Here is a 24,549-nt window from a genome sequence, read left to right as displayed (position 1 = left end):
ATGGCCTGCCCACTACCATGTGTCCTCTGTGTTTGAAGAAACTTACGGAATTCAGCGTCTTCAAAAAGATTTGTTTAGAATCAGACGCAGTTCTTAGAAAAAGTTTGCAGAGTAATTGTTGTAGGGTAAGTACTTATCCTTTTTTCTTCTTTGATGGCTGGCGTAGTATAGGCATGGCAGAGTTAGAGGTGACACTCTTCGGTATTTGTCGACTACAGTAGGAATGTAGAAAGATAAATTTAGCGGACTGAAATATTCATGGTATGAAGTTTTGAGGATTAACTATATTGTAATCGATTAACTTCTTGGTGGCACAATTGGAGAAATATAATGTTGTAGAACTACCGGTGGCCATTTAATCGAACACTAACTAAAAAGGTACTTCGATTAACGGTCGAAAGATAATTTAGCATACATTTTGTTAATCTACAGTAAAAGGTTACATGAAAGGCCCTCGTCCATGGTACACGGAAAAGTGTAATAAGTCCAACATCCCATAAACGGTTTCTCCCTATATGTGAGCCCTTGGCAAGATGCTATTTATGTTGCAGTTGGTTTTTCAGTGTCAAATACTGAAGACATGTCGTCTTATGGCAAAACTTAGTGTTTACTATGCAATAATATTCTGGAAGAATGGGATTTAAATTTACCATTTATCAACGTAGAAAGGCAATCCACACACTTGGCTCATTGCTTGGGTCATTCCATTTCAAATCTACCAGGCCATGACACCCACCGATTCGGATTTTCTTGAAACTTGCCATGGCCATACATTCTGGTTGATATAATTAGAAATTGTGTACAATTTTAGCCTCCAGTTGTCTATTGTTGATGAAATATCCACTGCATGCAGTGAATATTTAACGATAATCGTGGGATCATTATGGACCACTTAGCTTTAGAAAAAAAATGTCTTGTCATCTCCCAGGAATGGAGTTATGGATGAAAATAAAAATCGCCATGTGTTGCACGTTGCGGCACTCAAGGGGTAACTCCCAAATTTCAATTGGTCATATTTCTTTAACAATTGACAATCGGAGGCAAATATTGCACACAATTTCTAATTATACCAGGATGTTTGACCATGGAAAATATCTGGAAAATCTGAGTTGTTGGGTGTTATTTGGTCAAAATATTGGTTGATTTGACATGGAATGACTCCTCAACCATACTCCTTTTTTTAAGAACAAAGAATTCTCTGACCATATGCTGCTAAATAATATAATGTGAGAGAACTTGAAAATAGTTTGTGGATTGGTTGTTAAATATAGTACCGAGTGCATGCAAACATATTATATTTCTTTTTGGTGACCTCTTCTTTAGGTTTAACTATGATCTCATGAGGCTAAGGTTATGTACAACTAAAAACATCTTAGCAACATTTCAGAAATTGCATGTTTATTTTGAAGGCTTCTTATATGAATGGATGGTGGGTATAATGAAGGTGTAGCGATTTACTATGCTGAATAATAGGTACTTTCATATGCTAAATGACGCACTTGTGTCGTTTCTATTGTGAAGCGATTATTCTTACTCCTAGTACAGACTCACTGACTGAATGATTGTTGGCAGATATCGCTTGCTTATATATTACGGCGAACGCGGAATGCTGCTTTGGGCGTTCTTGGATTATTCCCGATTTTCTCTACTGCGTGTTGTGGCAGATATTGCGCCACAAAGGCTAGATTGGCAAAGTATTAGAAATTAATTTTAGTGCGCAAAAATTATCCATGAAAATATTTTCATTAAAGATGTAAAATTAGGAAGAAATCAGGAATTTTGATGTGATATATCTTTTCTATAGCTGTAAGGTTAATTTGTAAATACTATTTTCCAATATTTGAATATAATTTTAATATTTACATAAATTTTGATTAACTAGATCACAAAATATGTGGCTAAAATCATTCCTGTTCGTGCCTTTTATGAAACTATTTGTTTCTTTAAATAATTTTATAGATGAACACTATTCTGTTTTTAAAAATGCATTAATACTTTTGGAAGTATTCTATTAGTATTGTGGTTAGCAAGCTTATTTTATATATTACATTAAATTATACTGTGGTTTAAGTTTAAATATGACCTTAGTATTAATAAGTTACCTGTACCTTTGTTGTTGCCATTGTTGGGAAATACATTTTTTAGGTACGGAGATGCTTATCCTACATAACAGCCTTAAAAATCTTGGCTAAGGATATGGTGTGCAGAAGGTTACCCAAGATTACACTGGGTCAGATTCTTCAACTCTGTCTCGGCTCAATTTTCTATGTACCAGGTGCCCTGATGACGATGGACAACTTGTTCACCGAAACTTTGGCTGATTGTTAGATGGAGTTGGAGAACCTGACCCAGTGGAATTCCCTAATAACCTTACTCAATACTATAGAATGGGAAAACCTGGCAAGGTTATTGCATTCTTAATTTTTTTGGGGCTACCAATTTGAACGAGGTGTATGGAACGGAAAAAATAATATTCAGATGGTACAATGTCTGGGGATTTTGGCTGGTGCGTTCAGCCTTTCTTTACTGTGATTCCATATAGGTTTTAATGTTCTAATGTTGTTTCTATTATGAAGCAATTATTCTCACTTCATAGTACAGACTCAACTGACTGAATCATTGTTGGTCGAGATTGCTTTTTTATATAGTACGGCAAACGCGGAACGCTGCTTTGGGAGTTCCTGGAATATTCCCAATTTTCTCTACTGCGTGTTGTGGCGGATATTGCGCCACAAAGGCAAGATTGGCAGAGTATTAGAAATTAATTTTAGTGCGCATAAATTATCCATGAAAATATTTTTATTAAAAATGTAAAATTAGGAAGAAATCAGGAATGTTGATGTGATATATCTTTTTTGTAGCTGTTAAGTTAATTTGTAAATACTATTTTCCAATATTTGAATATAATTTTAATATTTACATCAATTTTATATACTATAATTTTATAGATGAACACTATTCTGTTTATAAAAATGCATTAATACTTTTGGGATTATTCTATTAATATTGTGGTTATCAAGTTTATATATTATATTAAATTATATTGTGGTTTAAGTTTAAATATGACCTGAGTATTAATAAGTTACCTGTACCTTTGTTGTTACCATTGTTGGAAAATACATTTTTTAGGTACTGAGATGCTTATCCTACATAAGAGCCTTAAAAATCTTGGCTAAGGATATGGTGTGCAGAAGGTTACCCAGGAATTACACTGGGTCCGATTCTTCAATTCTATCTTGGCTCAATTTTCTGTTTACCAGTTGCCCAGGTGCCCTGATGACGACTGACTACTTGTTCATCGAAACTTTGGCTGATTGTTAGATGGAGTAGGAGAACCTGACCCAGTGGAATTCCCAAGTAACGTTACATGATATTATAAAATGGGAAAACCTGCGATAATTCTTTATATGCTATGTATGCCTGGCAAGTTTATTGCATTCTTAACTTTTTGGGGCTACCAATTTGAAGGAGGTGTACGGAACGGAACAAATAATAATCAGATGGTACAATGTCTGGGAATTTAGCTGGTGCGTTCAGCCTTTGTTTTACAGTGTTTCCAAATAGGTTTTAATGTTTAATGTTCTAGGTTTTGTGTCATTAGGTCAAGCATTTTATGCTGTGGAATCACTGTTGAATCATTTGGAACCCAAGTTTCTTGCTTAATATTAAATTCCCAACTCATGCAATCGCTAGGAAATAGCTAGGTGGGCAACTCCAACTACAAAGCCAGCTCTTCTTGAGTTTGGCATTGATCTTCCTCAGGCAATGTCTCCAATTATGTTTCTTTGAAGGTATTTGGTCTTCCTTCACATGGACAGGTGTCATCATTGAAATGACCGTCATTGAAGCAGTGATACCAATCATGTCACATTGTCTCTCTTAGATCAGCATCTTGGTTAAATTTGTAGGTCTCTTGATGCACTTTATCCTGTTTTATTTTAATGACAGAAGGCAATCAACTGCTCATGCAAATGATGGTTAGTTGGCTCAAACCCAGAAATTTTCTCACAACACTAAGTATCCATTGCCAAGACAAATTCATCATGGTCGTCCAGCAGCTTGTTCACCAAATGTCTAGGCTTGAGTAATGATGTTACTGACATTTCAAATCGACCATCTGTCAGTGCCTAATCCATCTATTAACTAACAGCAGGAACTTTGTTTAGAACGTAAAACATTATTGTTGCATGATTGTTTTTGCAAGTTTTAAGGATAATAATGTCAGGGTTATTAAAAACAGTTTAATGAAATGATTTTGTAAGAGAAGATGATTTTGAGGTTTCTATTCTTTCTACATAACCCAGTGTTGCAACGAGTATTCTCTTCCAGAGTTAATATTTGAATGTTAGCAGAACGTCTGGAACGTAATAAATACATTGAAAATATGTTCAACATGTTTTTCCTCTACTTCTCTTTCGAGAAAAGAATAACTGGACATTTCGGCCATTTAGAAGCCACTTATACCAAAATTATGACTTCAGAAGAAAGAATCAAAGTATAAGAATCATAAACTCTGTCGTTTAATTTTCTGAACTGCAAAAATTTTTAATCCTCATTCTCTACTTTGATTTCGTGTAATATGAATAAAAAAACTGAAAATGATACGGCTGGATAATCCCCATTCTCTATCGTATATTTTGCAGTGAAGGGCCAGCTACTTTGGTCCCAAATAAACTATAAAAGACACTGCATTAACTCAGAGTATTATGGATCTACCTGCGAGAATTTGCTTCATTCGGCATGATAGATTTTCAGTGATTGATTAATAGGCATGCAGACACCACTATTTTTATATGAAAGCGTGGACAGTATGTTGAACATCCTTTTTCATATTGCTTAAGAGCATGCCATGTATGTATATTTAAGGAGATAAGTGTTTTTTCGCTATTACTTTTTCTGCAGAGTGTCGAAGGAGGAGGGGCAGCTGATGACAATTCGGGGCCTTCTGTGGTGACTAAGGGCCGCATTCAAGATGTGATTGAAAACAATTCACAGCTCACATGCTCAGCCCAAACCACTGAAATATACCTTCCTGTGCCAGACTTGGTACTGCCCAGGGACAATGAGTTGGTAAGTTGTGTTCTCACACACAGTGAAACCTGATTTGAACCACCTTCATTTGTACAAATTTATTGGTTCTATAAGAAAGAGAGTGTGTCTGTCTTAAATATATTTACAGGAAGTCACTCACAGTTATGCAACCGTCAGTTAAGGGCTTTTTCAGTTGTAATGTATGAGGCAGAAAGCTGAACCACACTTAACTTTTTCAGTTAATCAACTTGTACAACACTAGAAATCTTCTTATAGAAATCGCATGTAACTGATGGAGTGGACTTGTGGATAACTGTGTGAAATGTCTGTTCAAGCCGTTTGTCTTAGCTATAACTGGACTGTCTCATTATTGCCCTCTCTTCGTTTTAAGCCATCTTCTCCTTAATTTCAATGAAGGATCCAGCAATAACTGTTGAGGCACCTCATTAAAATCCTGGGTACAGAAAATATGAAGACAATTCAATGTACAGTGGAACCTCGATCTATCGTTCCAGCTGTTTTGCCTCTGCTGTAAGTGGCCAAAACTCTCTTTCAAACCGCATGCCCTTTGTGATATAACTCCCCCCTCCCTAGTTGAACGTTGATATTCTGGAGTTTGATCTGTGAGTGGCAAGAATCTCATGATTACATTGGCCAGCTGGAGAGGTCTCAAGCAAAACAGGATTTTTTATTACCCAATTAGGTTATTATTGTTTTTCTTTTATTGAGTGAAGCCCATTATTCTCTCCTAGTTGCATGTGAAAGACGAGGACGAAGGTAATCTCAGTGAAGGGAATTATCCTGTGCTGTACATCTCAGATCCAGCAGGAATTTCAACTGGATTGGTGAGTTTACTGTTACCTTCTATAGCACTCTTTTGCTATGGCCTAATATCATTCGGTTGCGGAGTATTCCTAACACTTCTCAGCAGAAAAGTAAAGCATTCTCCCTCACCTGATCAATAATTATCGGCTACAGATAAGATTTCGTGAATAAATCATTTAAAATGACTGATTCATTGTAATAAACAGTTTTTTTGTTTTTTGCTAAACTAACAAGTCAAATTTGTTTACTGAACAAGTGAGCGCACTGTCATCACATCACTCAGCAGTCATTTTTTTTATAATGCAAAGAGTTCTCAAATCTGTTCACTACACAGTGGAAGGGTTATTAGGAAATGAGAGTTAAGCTGAGTACTGTTGAGTTTGGAACAGTTTAAAAAATGACCATGACATCATGACGTAGCTGCTAGCCGGATCTATCAACAGAGCTCGATCTTTATGGGAGATTGATATTCACAGGAATCAGATCAGATTTGGATTTCGTGATGAAAGAGAACAGGAATTTTCAACAAGGACTAGGGATTTGTCCTTTATTACTTTCGAATGGGGTGTTGCACGTTGGCAATGCAAATTGATTACGTTACTTGACGTCAAAACTTTTACGGATGTAAAAGTTTTGATGTCAAGCGGGTTGCATAATTTTCGTCGGAAAAATCATGCACACAAATAACAAGGAGTAAGGTTTTCTCCTTTACCACTTTTGAATGGGATGTTGTACGTTGGAAATTGATTACCAAAAGATATCAATCGTTAGTGACATGAACTGATTTTTATTTACTTTGACTCGATTTTCTGCTGTTGTTGTTCATAGTCTTGAAACCCTTCCATTATTAATGTAATACTAATATTTTTCTTATTTTTAGATTTTTATCATTTTCTCAGAAATCAGTGCTCTTAGCCTAGCTTGTTTTTGAAATTAAATTATAATGAAAGGGGAAGTCCACAGTTTTAAGAGCAAATCACCCTCTATATTTTCCCAATAAAGTGTTTCCTTCTTCTTAACAAGGATATTATTAGATTATATTTAAGGAATAAGAACTTTATTGGCCGAATGTTGTTGGTTGATTGAGTAAATCTATTTTCTATGAAAAGGCCGGAATCGTTCATCAAGAATAATTTATTCTATACTTACATCCTGTAAGGAGGTGGTTTCCCATTATTTTTTTATTGCCTAAACCAAAAGATTATTACTCCTGAAATACGAATTTCACACTTTTATATTTTTAAATGAGGATATCTACTTTTTGCGATAAAATGAACAGTGAAAATTTCAAGCGCGTGAAAATGCGATGGCTGAGTATGAATCCCGGGAAATTCCTGTGTGACGTTATTCTGGTTCCCATTCTTGCAAAGTGAGGTGACCATCGGCTTAGGATGTAAGCACCGCTGAGATGCAGGCTGCTCTCAGGTAGCAGAGTACCCTGCTAGCAGGTAATGCTTGGCTTAAATAAGGATTATTAATACCCTATGAAATTAAGGAAACTTTTCGAGCCAAGGCAATTTTAATCAGTGATTATTAACCGCTGTTCCCCTGAGCTCTGTGTCTCATGCATGAATTGGTAAACTCAGACAATGTAAAACTCCTGTCAAGTGATATAGAAACTAGGTCCCTGTGACGTCACGTGGAGTGGCATCGCATGGGCGCTAATCGGCCTTTTTCAAATGCGGTTAAAATTGAACATTGCAATTGGTCTAAATTGGAATTTCTAAAACCAAATAATTTATATATTATGAATACACTAATGGTGGGTCAGGAATTGCAATCAATGCCTTTTGTTTTTTTGATGAAGGACACTACCCTATTAAAATTTTCTTCATGATCACTTTTGCCTATTGTACCAATTGCGAAAAATATGTATTAATGGAAGTTCCACTTTCCAATAAAGTAATCCGGTAACATACAAGTGCCCCCTGTTAAAGAAGTTCATATTAGCGATGATAAAGAAGGAAATAGACTCAGTGATTGCACTGATGGCGCCTCAATCAAACTGATTCATTAAGATATTTCTGGTCAGGTAATACTATTTACAAACTATTTATAATCCATTGAAATTGAGTTACGTAAGAGCTGTATCGCCATCATTCTAAATTTGGTTTATCATATCTTTAAACATTTACTTTCTTTTTCTGTTTTAAATCCTTAATAATCTGTCTAATGATGCACGTACATCTAGAAGCAATCTTTTCCCTCCTTCCCATCCATCTCTCCATTTCTCTTTTTGACGAATGCCTTTATAAGTCTATCATATCTCATGCTGTGGCCGATTATGTTTTGCTTTTCGAAGACTTCTCCTACTATTCTCTGTACTTCCTTGGTACTTCCTCATTTGATCCCTTTTACCTTCTACATTACTCATGAGCAACACATTTCCAATGCTTTCACTGTTAACTAGGCCACCTGCAGCTTGTCTGATTGTAAGGTTATGAGATGTGAAAATGACATAGTGTTGAAACCATGTTAAGGAGTGGAGATATATGTTAAAGTGTGGAAGTTATCATTTGTTGTTTATATTTTATCACAGATAATAATTGCATTTAAATCTGAAACAATGTCATATGCGTGAAAGCACTGGTGTATACCTTTTGAGCAAATACGAATGTAATGGTTTCAGTTATTTCTGGACAAGATAATGATGTTCTTTTTAAAAGCTCAGAACTCTTTGCTTTGCTCCTTTTCGGAAATTAATTACAATGATACAGGAAGTCCACACTTTTAAACATTCTCATGATGTGCCCAATGAAGTTGTTCCTCCTTTTTTCCCAAGGCTTTTCTTAGATTATAATAGAAGGAAAAATAACTTAATAACTTAAATGGCTGAATCTTATTCATCAGTTAAGTTACTCTGTTTTTTTTTACAAAGAGGCCAGAATAGTTCATCAGGGATTACTTGTTTACTACAGACACCCTGTAATTCAAGTTTCGTTCATGATCACATTTACTAGTGCACCTGTAGATTAAAATGTGTTTCAAAGTGTGTTCCTCTTTCCAATAGAGTGATCTGGCAACATACAAGTGCTCTTCTGTTAAAAATGATCAGATTAGCGATGATGAAGGACATGTGGTGAATGATTGCTCTGATGGTGCTACTAGCAAACAGGTACATCAAGACTCTTCTAATCAGGTATTACTATTAATGAACTATATATTTTCCATTGAACTTGAATTTCATATGAACTATGTTGCCATCATAAATCCACATTCCTAAAATTCATTTCATAGAGTCCTGGGTTCTTGTCTAACATCTGCTTATGTGTGTACACCTTTTTATGTGTTTGTTCTTCTTTTTGTATATCCTTAATAACCTGACTTATTAAAACATTCTGTGCCATTTTTTCCCTACTTTCAGTCCACCTGTCCTCCTCTTTGTCAGTCTATTCTTCTAACAAGGCCATCATATCTCATGATGTAGCCGATTAAGTTACCATTTTTAGAAGACATCTTATCCCCCACTCTTCTTTTGACTTTTCTGCAGCTGGCATATATGAAACCTTACTACCATTTGTGAATATGTTCCAAATGTAGTGTTTTTTAATTGTCTCCTTACGTTTGTATTTTAATTCTCAGATGTGAGTAAATTATTCTTTTTTGTAGAACGCTCTCTGTACCTGTACTATTCCACCGACTATTTCTTTCCTGCTTCATCCATCACTGGTTATTCTGCTTCCTGTAGTATCACATGTCAGTCAGTTTTTAAGGTTATCAGAAGTGAAAATGACATGGTTATAAAACCATGGTCAGTAGTGGAGGTATACTTTAAAGTGGTGAAGTTATCATTTGTTGTTTATATTTATCTCGGATATATTGCATTTACACCTGAAACAATGTCACATGCTTCAAAGCACTGTTGTATACCTTTTGAGCGAATATGTTGTTAAGTAGTCAGTTATTTCTGGGAAAACTTATGACGTTCCACTTCAATGTACATTGTTAAATTTTTATTTAGTCCCTGGAAGTAAAAACACCTCAAGTACACACCACTCATCAGTTGTTTGTGCAGAGTAAAATAAACATTCATATTTTCCCATTGAAGTTAAGCATCTTTTGTTTTATAAGGAGTTCATGTATGGATAACTTTTTCATTACCTTGGAATTGCCTCCCGTTATATCTACTCTGAGTAACTTATTTTTATAAGCCCAAATGTTTGATGCCTCCTGCCAAATTCCTGGCATATTCTGTAAAAACTAAAATTGATTGTAAAAATTTCACTGGTTGAACAACGATGTTATGTGGGTCCTTAAGAAACAGAGGAAATTGTACAACCTACTGAAAAGGTCCTATTTAACTATTATGGATGAACTAGGCAAAATTGTTCATCATACACATAATTGATCTATGGCACTATATTTCTTGATGAGGTTGTCCCACTTCCCCATGAATGGGCAGTGGATAGTTTCAACAAAAAAGTGACAGATAATGGGGAGGGTCTGACTTTATGATAACCTCAAACCTATCATGGAGGATACGTGTCAGAAATATTGGTGGCTGGATCCTGAAGAAGTGATAATGAGTCAAGCATTTTGTGAGGGTATATTTCGATGTTAAAGTGCTTTAGTTTATATAGACTCGCTTCAAGGCTCCGAACATTAGCTGCAGGTGCAATGTGTCGTGGGCTAGTCTTCCTCCCTCATTTCAAGGGAAAATTCATGTGAGGCTTGATACGTGGAACCTCTGATACGTTGCTTAATACTTTACCGATTATACCACTGAAAAGATAATATGCTGAATGAGTCTCAATGCCCATTATGTTCACTGTGTTTGCAGATTTCCCGACTAGAGTGAACTCCATCAAAGGTGAGTCATGGACGAATCACACTTCAGAGAGGATGCGCAGCTGCATCTTCTGCCCATCCTCATAATGCAATGAATGTGATTATTTCCCCGGCTTAAGGGGCATAGAGCTTTTAAAATTTCCAGTTGTGTGAGAGTATTATTTGGGCAAAATTTGGGAAGACATGTCAATGACATCCTCAATTGTCCACTTTCAGACACCAATGAGCTGTGCGTTAATATTTTCTGCCATTGTATATATTACACTTCAGAAAATTTTGTCATTCATTCCATTCAATGATATGATGTGGTAGTAATACCTATTACCTTTCTGCTGTGTTTCGAAACATTTTAAAATTGTTCATATGAGCTAGTCTCCCTTAATATGCATTAAAATGTAAATTAATTGGTAATGATCAGCAGAAAAAATTTGGCTGCCATGTTATGTAGGATGTAGGGCTTGTTCAGGAGCCCTAGTTCATGTTGGGTCCATTTAGTTAAAAATTGACCGTTTGTATGGTTTTTTATGGCACATTTTTGGCAAGATAGATTTATGTTGGTGCTGATGACGTATCAATGGTCTGTTGATCCTATAATGTCGACTGAGCATATGGCCTTATTCTAAGATAAACTTAAAGGAATGGTAAGAATAGTTTCATCTTTGTTGATCGATAAAATTCAGGACTTTTAAGTCCTCTACGTTGAAACGATCAAGTTGAAGGGCAGGCATATATCTAGAGCCTAATACAAGACCTAGATGGGGGAAAGCCACCCAGTTGGGATGCAAACCTGAAACCTCTGGGTTGGAAGGTGAAGACTTTTACCGCTTCTGCTGTGGTTAGCAAATGCTGAAGCATTCCACACCAAGGTGTACTGAATAAACTAGTCATGTGAACCATTTAATAGTAGTAGGTCACTAAAATCTTACACAAACATGCTTTTGGCTTTCATGTAAATGAGATTTTATTGTTATTATTAATGAACATCAGCATTATTATTGTCATGTATTATCCTTTTGCCTTCTTTGATTGACACACAGCATTGTTTTCTAGTTTAATCTAAAAGAGGAGGACGAAGACCCTCTCTCTGTGATGCACACGACAGATCCATCCATACCTTCAACTGATGTCTCAGACCTATTGGCAACGGATGACTGGGTGAGTGTACTTTTCCTTTGTTAAGTGCAGTTTTGCTACTACATAACTTCAGTCCTCCATGGAATATTCCAATATCACTGAAGACTGATTCAAGCGATCATTATTCATCATTTTTGATTGATCACATCAATGATCACTCTTGTTTGTTGAATACAGTGATGGCTCTGAAGTGAGCGTCGAGCAAAATTTTTTTTTCGATAACCTTTATTCTGTGGATTCCCATCACTTTTTCCATCACGCAGTTGTTTTCTCTGTTGCTTAAGCCTCATATCAGCCATTCGGAACACATACTTGTATGGAGAGATTTCAGCACTGCGTTTGACAATCAATGGTATGTCATAGACCATAAAACCGTGAATTTTGTCTTGAAACCTGAAAAATCTCACAAACTTGTTTGTAGAACTACAATTGGGGGATCATAAGAAAAATCTATGCGTGGATTTTATTTCAAGGTCAGTCATGCATTTATCTGCACACATATTCGAAGTAGAAGTAATGGCCCATGTGCCATGAAATCACAAGGCTTCACCGAATCTGGAAGGCCAGTAAGGAAGGTGTTCATTAATCCTGGTGAAATTTCAGACACTTCTTAACTTCCCTGCTATGCTGCTCCCTCTATTTTCTCACTCACAATCTTAAGCCAGCACTGGATTTTTCTAACTATAGGTCATGTCATAAGAGATAACACTGATATTGCTGCATTTTCATTCACTGAATCTTGCGTTTCTTAAACTTTTAGTTACTGTGACGCCCATGATTTTCACTTGATCAGTGTTCCCGCCTAAAATGGTGAATCAACAGACCATGAATTTGACAACATTTAGACCATGAAAATCAGGAAAAAACTGTGAATTTTATTATTTAGTTAGAGTGGGAACCCTGTGTGTCGTTCTTGAAGAAGGTATTCAAAATGAGTTATTAATTGTACTGAACAGGTTGGGGGCACACAGCTTCTCTGATTACTCACCTTTGATCACTGAACAGGTGAGGGCTCTGGCTCTTCCCACCTTTGTGAACATAGATATATGTACGATGCTCACTTCTGATCAACACAAATCAGAAGGAAAGAGCATCATTGCTAGTAAACAATCGTAAGATTGGTTTGATGCAGCTCTCCTATCTGCTAGACATTTTTTTGCCCACATATTTCTTCTCTTTTACATCCTTGAAGACCTGGGCTATGAAACTCATTCAATGCCGCTCCTTGCCCTTCTTTCCTTCCACCTGTCCTTTTACAATTGTTTTCATCTCACTGTTATGTGTCATAATGTGGCCAATTAGGCCGTTCCATCTTTTTTTTAAGGGTTTTTGGAAAAATTATCTTTTCTCTCTCTCTCTCTCTCCTAGCTTTTCCTTGTTACGTACATGGTCGATCCCCTTTGACCTCGTCATTCTTTGGTAGTAATGCATTTGAAATGCTTTCTCCTTTAGACTTCTCTGCTGCTGTCAATGTCCAAGCTTCGCTTCCATAAAGAGACATACTCCATATGGAAGGAAAGCAAGTGACATTCATGTTACTTATTGTAGTAATTGGTACTCTCACACTCAGTGCTCGTGAAGTGATGATCAACTGATCACCGAATATAGTGTGGCTAACTACACCAAATGATTTGAGTCATGATTCTTTGGTGAAATCGTACAAAATGAACAAAAGCATTCATTATGAATGATAAATTTGAAATGAAATTTGCTTGTGTTGGCTGTGGTTGGTTGCATTTCTACAAAATCAATTGATGATGCAGTTTCTAGTGGTATTTTCCAAAGAAAATTTATTCCCAAAAAATAATTAATGTAAGGCATATTTTTATTATAACAGATTTGGATATTGTGTGAACTGTGTAGAGGAAATTATGAAGGGGACTCAGGATTTGTCCTTTACCACTTTTGAAAAGAGTATTGGATGTTGGTAAACCAGGTTGGTTGTTGAGATGGATAATTATTTTTTCCGTCAGCTGATTTTGATGGAGGTTGTTGTATGTATACATTTATTACAGTATACAACTCAAATATGAGGGGAAATGAAAAACTCGTTATATCTCACAACAGGACAGTCTGATTCAATAAATCGTTCATTGTTGCAGCATGCTGCAAATTGAACAACATTGACCTACCGATATGTAAATCATCATCACTCTTCATCTAGCTAATGAAATCCACAGAATACAAATAGTTTTTGCATGAGCAGAAGTTAAGTCAATGTAATCAGTGGCAAAAACATTTTAAATCAATTGAAATTACACCCAAGTTTCAGTCACACATTCCAGCATTAGACTAATATTCATTCACGTGTAAGTAGTGATTTCTTACTTGATACTAATCCTACCATGTTTTTGATAAGATGAGTGTTTTTTTTTCAAAAACTATGGTAGATTATTGTACAATTTAGTGCATAAAAATGTTACACTTAAGCTGTTTACATGTTAATACTACAAAAGTGAATTATTTTGGTTGGTATGTACATATATATGCTATTAATAAGAACCATAATTATTTTGGCAAACTCACGAAGCTGTTTCTATATTTCTGTCCCCCTGTCTTTAATGATGCTGATTATGGACTCAAATGCAGACACAGGCGTCAACATCTTCCCAAGGTGAAGTGGTGGATTATAATGGCAAAGAAACCATTGTGATAGACCTTGACTCTTTGCTGGTTTTAGCCAAGAGAGAACTATCTCCCAAGGAGACTGATGCCACTGAGGTATGCATGATATTCACATTCAATTAAATTAATGGATGAAAGTGATATTTGGGGGTACTGCTGAAATTCAAGTTCTGTAAACATGGGCTACTTGATTCCAGATTTCGAAACCTTAATCATTATTTTCAAAGTTGGGCACAAGGTATTGTAACCGATGCCACTTGGCATGGTTTATGGGTAACTTAAAATCGGTGTTGACGAGGGAAAAAGAGCTGATGCAATGTGGTGACTGAGTATGTTTGTGGGCATAGTGAAGCATGAATGGGCTCAATTATAAAGTCTTTCATCCTCCCCCCACGACTCCGTGCATTCCTGATTTCTGTTTTTTTTGTACGTGACCATTGAAATGTCCACATTTTCCCCAACCCCTCCCTCCAAACAGCACCTATGAGCAGGGGATAGAGGGTTACTGAATCTATACCCCCTCACTCTACAAAATGAGGACATGCTTTGGCAAACCCCCTCCCCGTAGTGAGGTTTCTAAGAAAGCCTGCTTCATTCCTGGTTTCCCCCACCTGCCTCATCCCCAGAAACCTAAACCTTTCTGGGTTATAACATATGGACGAATTTCAGCTCATGGAGACACATGGACCCTGGCTTCATTTTATTGCCAAAGGCTATGCTGGTCAGCTGAAGGTGTCATGCCTGTCATGTGGAGGAGAGTTAGAGAGAGAAGAGAATCTTGGAGGTTAGACTGAAAAGTGATGAGTGGCAAAGTAGAGGAAATAGGAGAACAGAATGGTAGATTTCCCATGCCAAGAGGAATAAGATCAACCCACAACGCCTTGAATTAAATATTCTCTCAGCCCATGATGAAAGAAGATGCAGCGACCCAGACAGCAGCCAGCCAAGGAGGTCATCCCCATGAATGACTGAGAGCCAATAAGTTAAACAGCTATCCCACATTACATCCCCCCATAGGCACCGACTCCATGGGGCTTGAGAGGGCCCGAGCCCCCTCAAAAATCCGTTATGTGTGTGAGGAAAAAATGTGTCAGGCTTGTCGATTTTATCCGGAGTGACCAGATATCAAGATTCGAGTTATAAGGATTCTAATGTTGATCATATGACTCTTTATAATCCTTATAAAACATAAAACTCACTACTTAGAAAATTTCCCGGGGCAAGATCCCTGGTTTGGGCCCCCCCAATATTTTTTTTAAGTCTGCATCCCTGATCCCCCCAAGTTAAGAAGATTCACGAAGAAGTACTCTATATCCCCCAATCAAGAATAGAAGTACTAACGGTGAAGAAATCCTGTTGCTCCACAATAATTGTCCCTCGCCTAATTTATTCTTTTTACCCTCTTGTTTTCCCTGTGAGGGGTGCATATTTTAATATTTAGGGGAGAAGGGAATAATTAGATACTGTTTGGGATTAATGTTGGTGTTGTCACTTCATATTTTTTTGTATTCATGCCAGAGATTCATAAGAAGTGAAGATTATTGTTTCATTATTTTTAATAATTTTAGAGATATCAGTTGTTGTTGGTAAATCTGAAATCTGCTTACTTTCAGCCTACTGGTATGGAGAGTGAGGCGCTGATTCAAAATCGCACAATGGCCATGGAATCTATGACGGAGGCTGTGGGTGAGTGCTCTTCAGTGTTTGAAAATGACTATTCACTGAAAAGACTTGTAACTAACTCTTATAAGGGAATATTAAAAAACCGAATTTCAGAATTCAATCAAATTTTGCAAATCTCGCATGGAATTTTTTATGCATTTTTTCTATTGTTTATGTTATATAGGCCTGTTATTCTTCAATATTACCATAAAGTTCACAGAAATGTTTTTGTGTGTTCCTGGACCCCAAATCCTTGGCGTTACAACCAGGCTCCTTAACCCATTACCTCCCAGACTGTATGTAGAACTTTCAACTTAAATATTTTTATATTTCCCAGTTTATTTAGGCCTAATTAAGATGAATTCGCATGAAACATTATTATATTCATCATGATAATTGATATACATAATGTTGCGTTTATGCAACACTGGGAAAACTACGGTAAATATAAATGAAAAATCAAATATTCTAACTGAGGTTGCTTCTTTTCTTTTTTGCCTTCACTTATGATTAAATGTGTGAAAACATTCTGCGTGAAGATAAACATTGCACTATAAACTCCCAAAAGTTGTCCATTATTTGCACAATCGAGGTTTCCACTGGGACTTATCAGTATTCCTTTGGATGAAATGCCCTATTCTGTATTGACGGACATGCTTGGGTATGTCATTTTTCCTACTGCATCCCACATATGCGCACCGCTTTTTATGCCAATTGTTACCAGTCTTTGTATTGGAAAGTACTTCTTGCCTCAATACAATTTTTCGATCTCAGACTGGAAGTCTAACTGAGGATTGCTTTGCCCATGACCATGATGTAAAATCGCCACACATTCACCATTGCACAAGAGAGCCCATTTATAAATAGAGGCTACCACCATTTTTTCCCCTAATCTGGATAGGGTAACATGCTGCAGAATTATCATGTATTTCTACCCCTCCCATTTCCTGATTGTAATCGTTAAGGACATTTGGCTGTGGAATTTGTTCTCTTTTCTTCTGCTTCCAGTTGTACCTTTTCGTGCTTACTATAGGTTCAATATTCCAGTAGTTTGATGCAATGGTGACGACAAAATTATCATGCCATCGAACTAAGAGAATATCTTTTCACTTGTCAAATAAAAACCGTGAAATCCCTTTTTGGTTTTTTGCCAAATCTCTTGAAGACATAACAGCACAGTTTCCCATTCTATTTTCTCCTTCTGTTCTTACTGCAAAATTACCCTTATCACTTTGAGTTCCCAACAGAATGTAATGGGTGAAGAAAGTACAAAAATACATGGTTAGATGTTTTGGAGACTTACAAAAATTCAACAAATATAGAACAGTGATGTGGCAAAAACTGATAGAAATGATGAGGCTAGACACCACAATTTACCACCAAATCTAATTGGTTTCCTGCGGATGAGCATTTTAGCTTAGTGTTGCCCGAAATGTGGAACCATTTGCTCATCAATGGAAAAATTTGTTCGAAAAATTCCACACTGAATGCAATTTTAATTTATTCTACTGAGAAAAGGCTTGAATTTTTCACTTTTGCCAATTTGAGAATCATCGAAGAGATGCAGATATTTTTGAATGTTATGAAATCTTTTCCGTATCATACATTACCTCACTATTAGGACAGACATACCCTCTTGATTTGTCATGTACTAGTTAGTGAGCAGTAATGGATTGTACCTCGACAGTATTAGTATCCCAATGAATTTATTTTAAATCTGCCATTCTCAGAGTAAAAATATGGTTATTTTTCTCTCTAGCATACTCATTTGAATGTTTCAAAATTAATTCAAGTGATTCTTCACTGATAAATAAGTGAATGATTTCAATTGCTGAATGGCATGCATGCTGAGTAATGAGTGTTTCTGTTGCTTTACTCTTTAAGACATTTGGGGCTCGAATTTGGGGAAGTTACTCTTATTTTTTGGATTTAGGTTACCGGTTTGCTTTCTGTATCTTTTATCTGGATGTTCACGTTAACTTGATGATTGATCTTTAGATTCTACTGGTTTAAACTGTGGCTTGCCTTGAAGCAGGTTTGAATGTATTTTAAAAGCATCAGTAATATCCTAAGGCAGAGGAATATCACCATCATTTATGACTATATCCTTCTTCGGTGAGTTCACATATTTTTAGATTCGTACCACCGCATTACTTCCCTCCCTAAGTACTAGCAGTGCAGCCACTATTTCATCAGCCGTGATGTACCCTTGAAATCATCCATATCTTTAATACTGTAATCTTTATTGGACTTACTAAGCTTAGAAAATATTATACCCTACTTCTCATGTTCATTAATATTCTTCAGTTACCATCTTGACATTTCTTCCAAGGTTTACTTCTGAGGCGTAAAATTTTCCTCACTTTTTCGTCTGGATGAATTTTGTGACAACAAGCCGACCAAAAAATATTGAAATATTTTCCTAATATGATAATTGAGAGAGTGATAAAGTAGCAGTTCAAAGGACTACTTAACTGATATCTACCCAATTGAACGCAGATTCTTAGCCTTAACCATCTAAGTGCGAGAAGAAGGCACTGAGAAAAACCCAAGGTGCGACCACAGCAACACTACACCTTCTGTTATACTCCTGCTATACGTTTATAAACCTGTCATTCTATCGTCTCTAAAATTGAATGCATGAAAAGCTGAATTGAACGTCTACTAAATAACATTTCCAGCAAATGATCTTGCCGTGTACCAGTTCCACGTAGGCGCACAACAATTTTGCTGAACTAAGTGATGAAGTGTGGAATCTAAAATGCGTAGACATGACCATATGGAATACCCAATGCCATTCTCCCATTGCTTTGTTTACTCACAGCCTCTGAATACCACACATAATACAGGGATTGAATTCCGAAATGCTCTTGAATTATTTACTGAGATTTGGAGGTGGATGGCCAGTACACTTCCTGACCACTCCAGGAAATTCTTTGTTTGCAAGTTTCAGGATAGTACTCGAACAAATGGAGAACGCATTCCTTCCGCTGCCGCACCCCGCCGTGAATGATGCGTGTATTCCGTCAAAAATACAGGGCAGTCGTTGCATTCAATCCATGCATGTAATGTGGATTAAACCAACAGTGCAGTGCACCGTCTGTCGGATGGGACATTAAACTTTTGCCCCCTTGGCGCCATTCGTTAAGAGTTGCATAATGCCGACGCCGGGTTTCTGCCCACTTTTCATTCTGTTAATTACCCCAAGCTGATCCATTTCTGATTCCCATTGAAATCATAATCCATCTATGGGGTGGATTTCCTTCCCATTTATTAACTTAAATGTCATTCCGTCCCCACCCCTACAGAAGTCTATTTACACTCGGAATATCCTAATATACCTAGAGAGAACAAATAAAAACAAAATTGCCCTTAGAAACGTTAATATATAGCCCTTGCTTCATTTCCTACCCTTTTCAGCACATTATTATTGAGAAAAATTAATAAAAAATATTTTTATTGAGGTAAATAATATAAGAAAACGAAAGGAGAGGATCGAACTCCAAATTCCTACTTTAGCATTCGACCACCCAGCCACCAATGTCCTGAAGAAAGTGATAGGAAATACGTATATGCGACGTAGACTCATCTTTTTTACAATTTTCAATGGCTTTTTTCATGAAAAATTACGAGAGGTGCGCTGTTTTCCTTCGGCATCTTGAATTGATAGCCATGATCTCTCAAATCGGAAAATTTGAGCTCAGTCGGCCACCCGAAGATCGTGTATTTCCCTTGTGAGAGAAAAAGTTGTCTGCAGTAAGATTCCTCAATTAATCTTAAGGAAATATCATTTAAAATTTGTAGTACGTCATTGCTTTGAAAAAGGTAATTTTCAAATTTATAAAAACATAAATAATTTTAATGAAACTTTTGACGAAAAACAGTAAATTTCAGGATATTTCAAAATGCCAGTAAACCGAAGAAAATATTAGCCTGAAGTGTAGGATATTTCTAAGAACTAAAATTCCATAATTTTGCATATACGCAACATTGAGTTAACCGCTTAGTAATGGGTTTACCGCTGTACTAACACTCATTTTCTGCAGAGTGGCTCCTATTCATGAATACATTTGACCTGTTAATGTTTAACTGCATTTCAGATTTAACTATTTGGTTATAAAACCCAATGGGGGCTCATTCAAGGACAGCTCCCAACGGACTGTATAACCCAAGAAAATTCTATTGAATTCTGACACCCGATTGGTGGACACTCCCCTTTGAAGGATTTTGCATCTTAATTTCTCAACCATGTAACCTTTCTTTAGTTTATGTTAATAGTTCTACTGAAGAATTTAATCAGTTCGGCAAATGTCTAGCAAAATTTTCGCCATGCTTGAATGATATAAACCAATATTTGTAGCCATGTGCATTCATATGGGAATTCCAGCATACCTTACCTAACAATTTAGCCTTTGAGACTCATTAATTGAAATCAATTCCCAATAAATTAATGGTGAAGAATACTTAGCATATGATTCCAATTCCTATTTCAATTATTGCGTACATAGACATAATAAACATGTAATTTGTTGAAATGAGTGAAAATAGTGTAGTCCAATTATGACTTAATGGTACAATTTGGCTTTGATACACAACCCATCCAATTCACTGTTTTGCGCTCTTTGCAACTGTACTTTACTAGGCCTAACAGTTAATCATGGAAGAAGGGAAATTTGGAGAAAATCTGATTTGGCTAAAAAAGACTAAACCCAATATCAATACCTTTTGTGCAGAAAATTTTCTTTTGCAGAGTAATGACATAGGGTGACCACACTATGCTTACTTATTCTCGTTAGCTAAGACTTAGCTTCACCCAAAATTTTTAAAGGTGGTACAGCAAAGTAGAGGGCATCACCATCATTCAGGGTGGATATGAAAAGTTTGAATTATTTGTATGGTAATATAACGATAACTGCTAGGTTTATTTTTTCAATAAGATGCTCTAGTGGCACTTAGTACATTGATTCAAATTTTACATACTTTGAGTGTTATGAAAATTCATTCTGGACAAGAATTGAAAGTGAGGAATTGTAATAGACATTCTTACAGAGTCACTCATGAATCAGGCTTTACTGTGATTGCTTACAAGACTTAATCTATAGTCAATTCAATCTGGAATACATGCTCCGCTAGTGAAACCGGAAGATGTTAGGTGGCCCTAGTTGGGAAGTAGTGTGGGGGAAGGCTACTGATGAGTTACGAATTGTATAGTTTATCCAATGCAGTTCCTCTTTGCATGGAAAGCCTTTTATTAAAATTGTGGTAGTATTTTGCATTTTGTCTTAACATTCTATCTAACTAGTCTGTTCTTATTGCTTTATATCTGATGAAGGGCAATATCCGCGGATATTTTGATATGAGGCATCGGAGCTTACCATCCTTAATGTTAACCTATGTATGAGATCATTAATACACCATGCCTTTGTACTTGAAATGTTTTTTATAATATTGCAAGGTATAGTGGTTACAAAAGTTTCTTCTGATATAGTGCAATCCGCCCCTAAGAAAATGTGGTGTTCACTTTATGCTTTTGTTGTGGTTGGTTATCCAATACAAAAATTTCTTTTTTTTATTAATTGTTGTTCTTGGAGATAATTTCATATAGTAAACCATATATTTGTGGCCATTTATTTTCCCCCAATGATTAATTAAGCTGGAAATGATTTGTTTGTGAGCTTCAATTACCTTATGGCCTCCGTTGTTCCTGTGACTTTGTATTTTGCATATTTTAAGCCTTGCAATTCGAGGAAGTTTTTGTGTTTGATAATAATGATAATTTTTCAAATCAATGTTTTGTGTATGCATGCCATTGGTAAATCGAGATTATGATTACTTCTGGTCATGTAAAATTACACTGAGTTGTTTTCTGGAGAAGATACTTGAGGTTAACATGCCAAACTTGGCACATTTTCTCTGAGGAGAAGTACCACTGAATTTGTGAAGAATCATTTGGAAACCACCTTAAAAATAAACTTACGTCTTAAAAGCATCTAACCTAAAGGTCAGTCAAAGAGGCTACCTTGATATCTGTCTAATGGCGGTTATAAATAAGGGAAAAGAGTTACAGTGTTCATCTCTTACTTATTTTTAATGTGACATTCTTTTCTAGAGCTCCCTGCTCCTGAAAGAACCTCAGCCTTTTTTGCACTCCTTGAACCAAAAATTAGAGCATCACGTTCAAGGAAAGGAAAGAAGATGAAGAAAGAAACTTTGTCAATCGGAAAAGATATGCCCCTCAAAAGTCTTGCTTCAAAAAGGGAGACTGTTAGTTCTAGCCAGCCCACCTCCTCCAAGAGTTTAAAACAGCTTTTATGTAAAAGACATGTGGTGGGGCAAAAGGGAAATAGGATTCTTAAGGAAAACTTAGGAGGAACTAGGCAGAAGAAAAATGTGATTATAGATGGGAAATCATGCACAGGTAGTCGAAACATAGCTAAGAAGTCTTATTCCTGCCATGAATATGAAAAGTCTTTCTCTCAAAAGAGTGAAATTGTCCGTCACATTCGGACTAATGCAAAGGAAAAACCTTATTCGTGCAATGAATGTGACAAGTCTTTCTCTCATAAGTGTGACCTCGTCCGTCACATTCGGTGTCATACGAAGGAGAAACCTTATTCGTGCAATGAATGTGACAAGTCTTTCTCTCAAAAGAGTGACCTCGTCCGTCACATTCGGTGTCATACGAAGGAGAAACCTTATTCGTGCAATGAATGTGACAAGTCTTTTTCTCAAAAGAGCAACTTACTATGTCACATTCAGACTCATGCGAAGGGGAAACATTATCCATGCAATGAATGTGGTAAGTCTTTCTCTACAAAGGGCAGCCTTGTCATCCACATTCGGACTCATACGAAGGAAAAACCATTTCCATGCAATGAATGTGGAATGTCTTTCTCTATTAAAGGCAACCTTGTCCGTCACATTCGGACTCATACGAAAGAAAGACCTTATCCATGCAATGAATGTGAAAAGTCTTTTTCTCAAAAGTATGACCTCGTCATTCACATTCGGAGTCATACGAAGGAAAAACCGTATTCATGCAATGAATGTGGAATGTCTTTCTCTCTAAAGGGCAACCTTGTCCATCACATTCGGACTCATACAAATGAGAAACCGTATTCATGCAATGAATGTGATAAGTCTTTCTCTCATAAGAGTACCCTTGTCAATCACATGTGGACCCATACGAAGGAAAAACCTTATTCATGCAATGAATGTGATAAGTCTTTCTCTCTAAAGAGCACCCTTGTCAATCACATGTGGACTCATACGAAGGAAAAACCTTATCCATGCAATGAATGTGAAAAGTCTTTCTCCCGAAAGTGTGACCTTGTGTATCACGTTCGGACTCACACGAAGGAGAAATCCTATTCCTGCGGTGAATGTGAAATGTCTTTCTCTCGAAAGAGCAGCCTTGTCATCCACATTCGGACTCATACAAAGGAGAAACCTTCTCATGCAAGGAATGTGAAAAGTTTTCCTCTGTCAAGAGCAACATTGTCCAACACATGATGATTCATACGAAGGAGAAACCTCATTTCTACCGTTACTAAGCAGTCTCTTTCTCAAAAGAGAAGCCTTTTCGTTCATATCCGTACTCATAAAAAGGTAAAACCTTACACATTCAAGGAATGTGAAGTCTACTTCTTCCAAAAAAAAACCTTCTTTTACACATGCGGGAACACAGGAAAGAAGCCTCATTCTTGCAATGAATGTAAAAGGACTCTCTGTATATCCAACTTTTCTTTATTTGCAAGCCCTCAGTGTTAGGTCTTAGTAATCTAATTGACTTTCTTAAGCCATCAAGGTAAATAATTCTTATTATTACGATTACAGTTTTTTTAAATGGAAAAATTGTCCCATGATGTTGAAAATAATATAACAATGTTCAGTTGGGTCTGCGACCTAATTTCATAAATGTAGATTTACTCTACCATTATTTCAAGGATTAAATAATTTATTTTTGTGTTTTTTACTGCTAATTTTTTACTGGTTGAAAATTATTTACATTTAAATGTAGGCCATGTATTTCAACACTTTGGACAAAAGTTTGAGGCATCTTGTCCTAATAGTAACTTTTTGTGTAAGTTCTATGTTCAATGTTTTATTAATCAATGTTAATTTGTGTTATTGACGTTAGTTAATGTACTGCCTCTTTGTAATTTCTATGAAAATATTAAGTTGGTGATATTTTACGATTGATAAAGAGTGTTAAACTGAGTTACTCGTCTGTTTTACTTGTTCCTGTACGCACTTTCCTGTCAATTATTACATCAATATTGGGTCGTTTTTTAATTCGCCAGCCACAATCACTAAGCAATTATTTGTTTAAATGACAATAGAAGTCGAATTTTGAAAACATTGCCAGCCATGGTTAAGGCTTAAATGATGAATGCAGGGAATTTCCTTCTCATGTGAGTGGCCATAAATTTACTGGCAACTGTGTCCCATCTATAGGCATGAACAAATTAACTTCCCTGCTGT

General features: G+C 36.4%; 1 protein-coding gene and 1 long non-coding RNA gene across 2 annotated transcripts; both read left to right on the top strand.

Annotated features, from left to right (window-relative positions):
* Window positions 1-29: 29 nt before the first annotated feature.
* On the top strand, window positions 30-5,869 carry LOC124172419. Its single transcript, XR_006868159.1, has 3 exons — window positions 30-125; window positions 4,903-5,070; window positions 5,784-5,869. It is a non-coding gene; the product is annotated as an uncharacterized LOC124172419 (long non-coding RNA).
* Window positions 5,870-11,675: 5,806 nt separating this feature from the next.
* Window positions 11,676-24,286, top strand: LOC124172383 (zinc finger protein OZF-like). The gene is made up of 4 exons (XM_046551833.1): window positions 11,676-11,799; window positions 14,368-14,499; window positions 16,017-16,089; window positions 22,175-24,286. The coding sequence occupies exons 1-4, from the start codon at window positions 11,734-11,736 to the stop codon at window positions 23,575-23,577; spliced, it is 1,674 nt and encodes a 557-aa protein (XP_046407789.1). The 5' UTR covers window positions 11,676-11,733; the 3' UTR covers window positions 23,578-24,286.
* The last annotated feature ends 263 nt before the right edge of the window (window positions 24,287-24,549 follow it).

This window comes from Ischnura elegans (assembly GCF_921293095.1).
Source record: "Ischnura elegans chromosome 13 unlocalized genomic scaffold, ioIscEleg1.1 SUPER_13_unloc_1, whole genome shotgun sequence".
NCBI lineage: Eukaryota > Metazoa > Arthropoda > Insecta > Odonata > Coenagrionidae > Ischnura > Ischnura elegans.
This window is presented reverse-complemented; position numbering and strand designations above follow the sequence as displayed.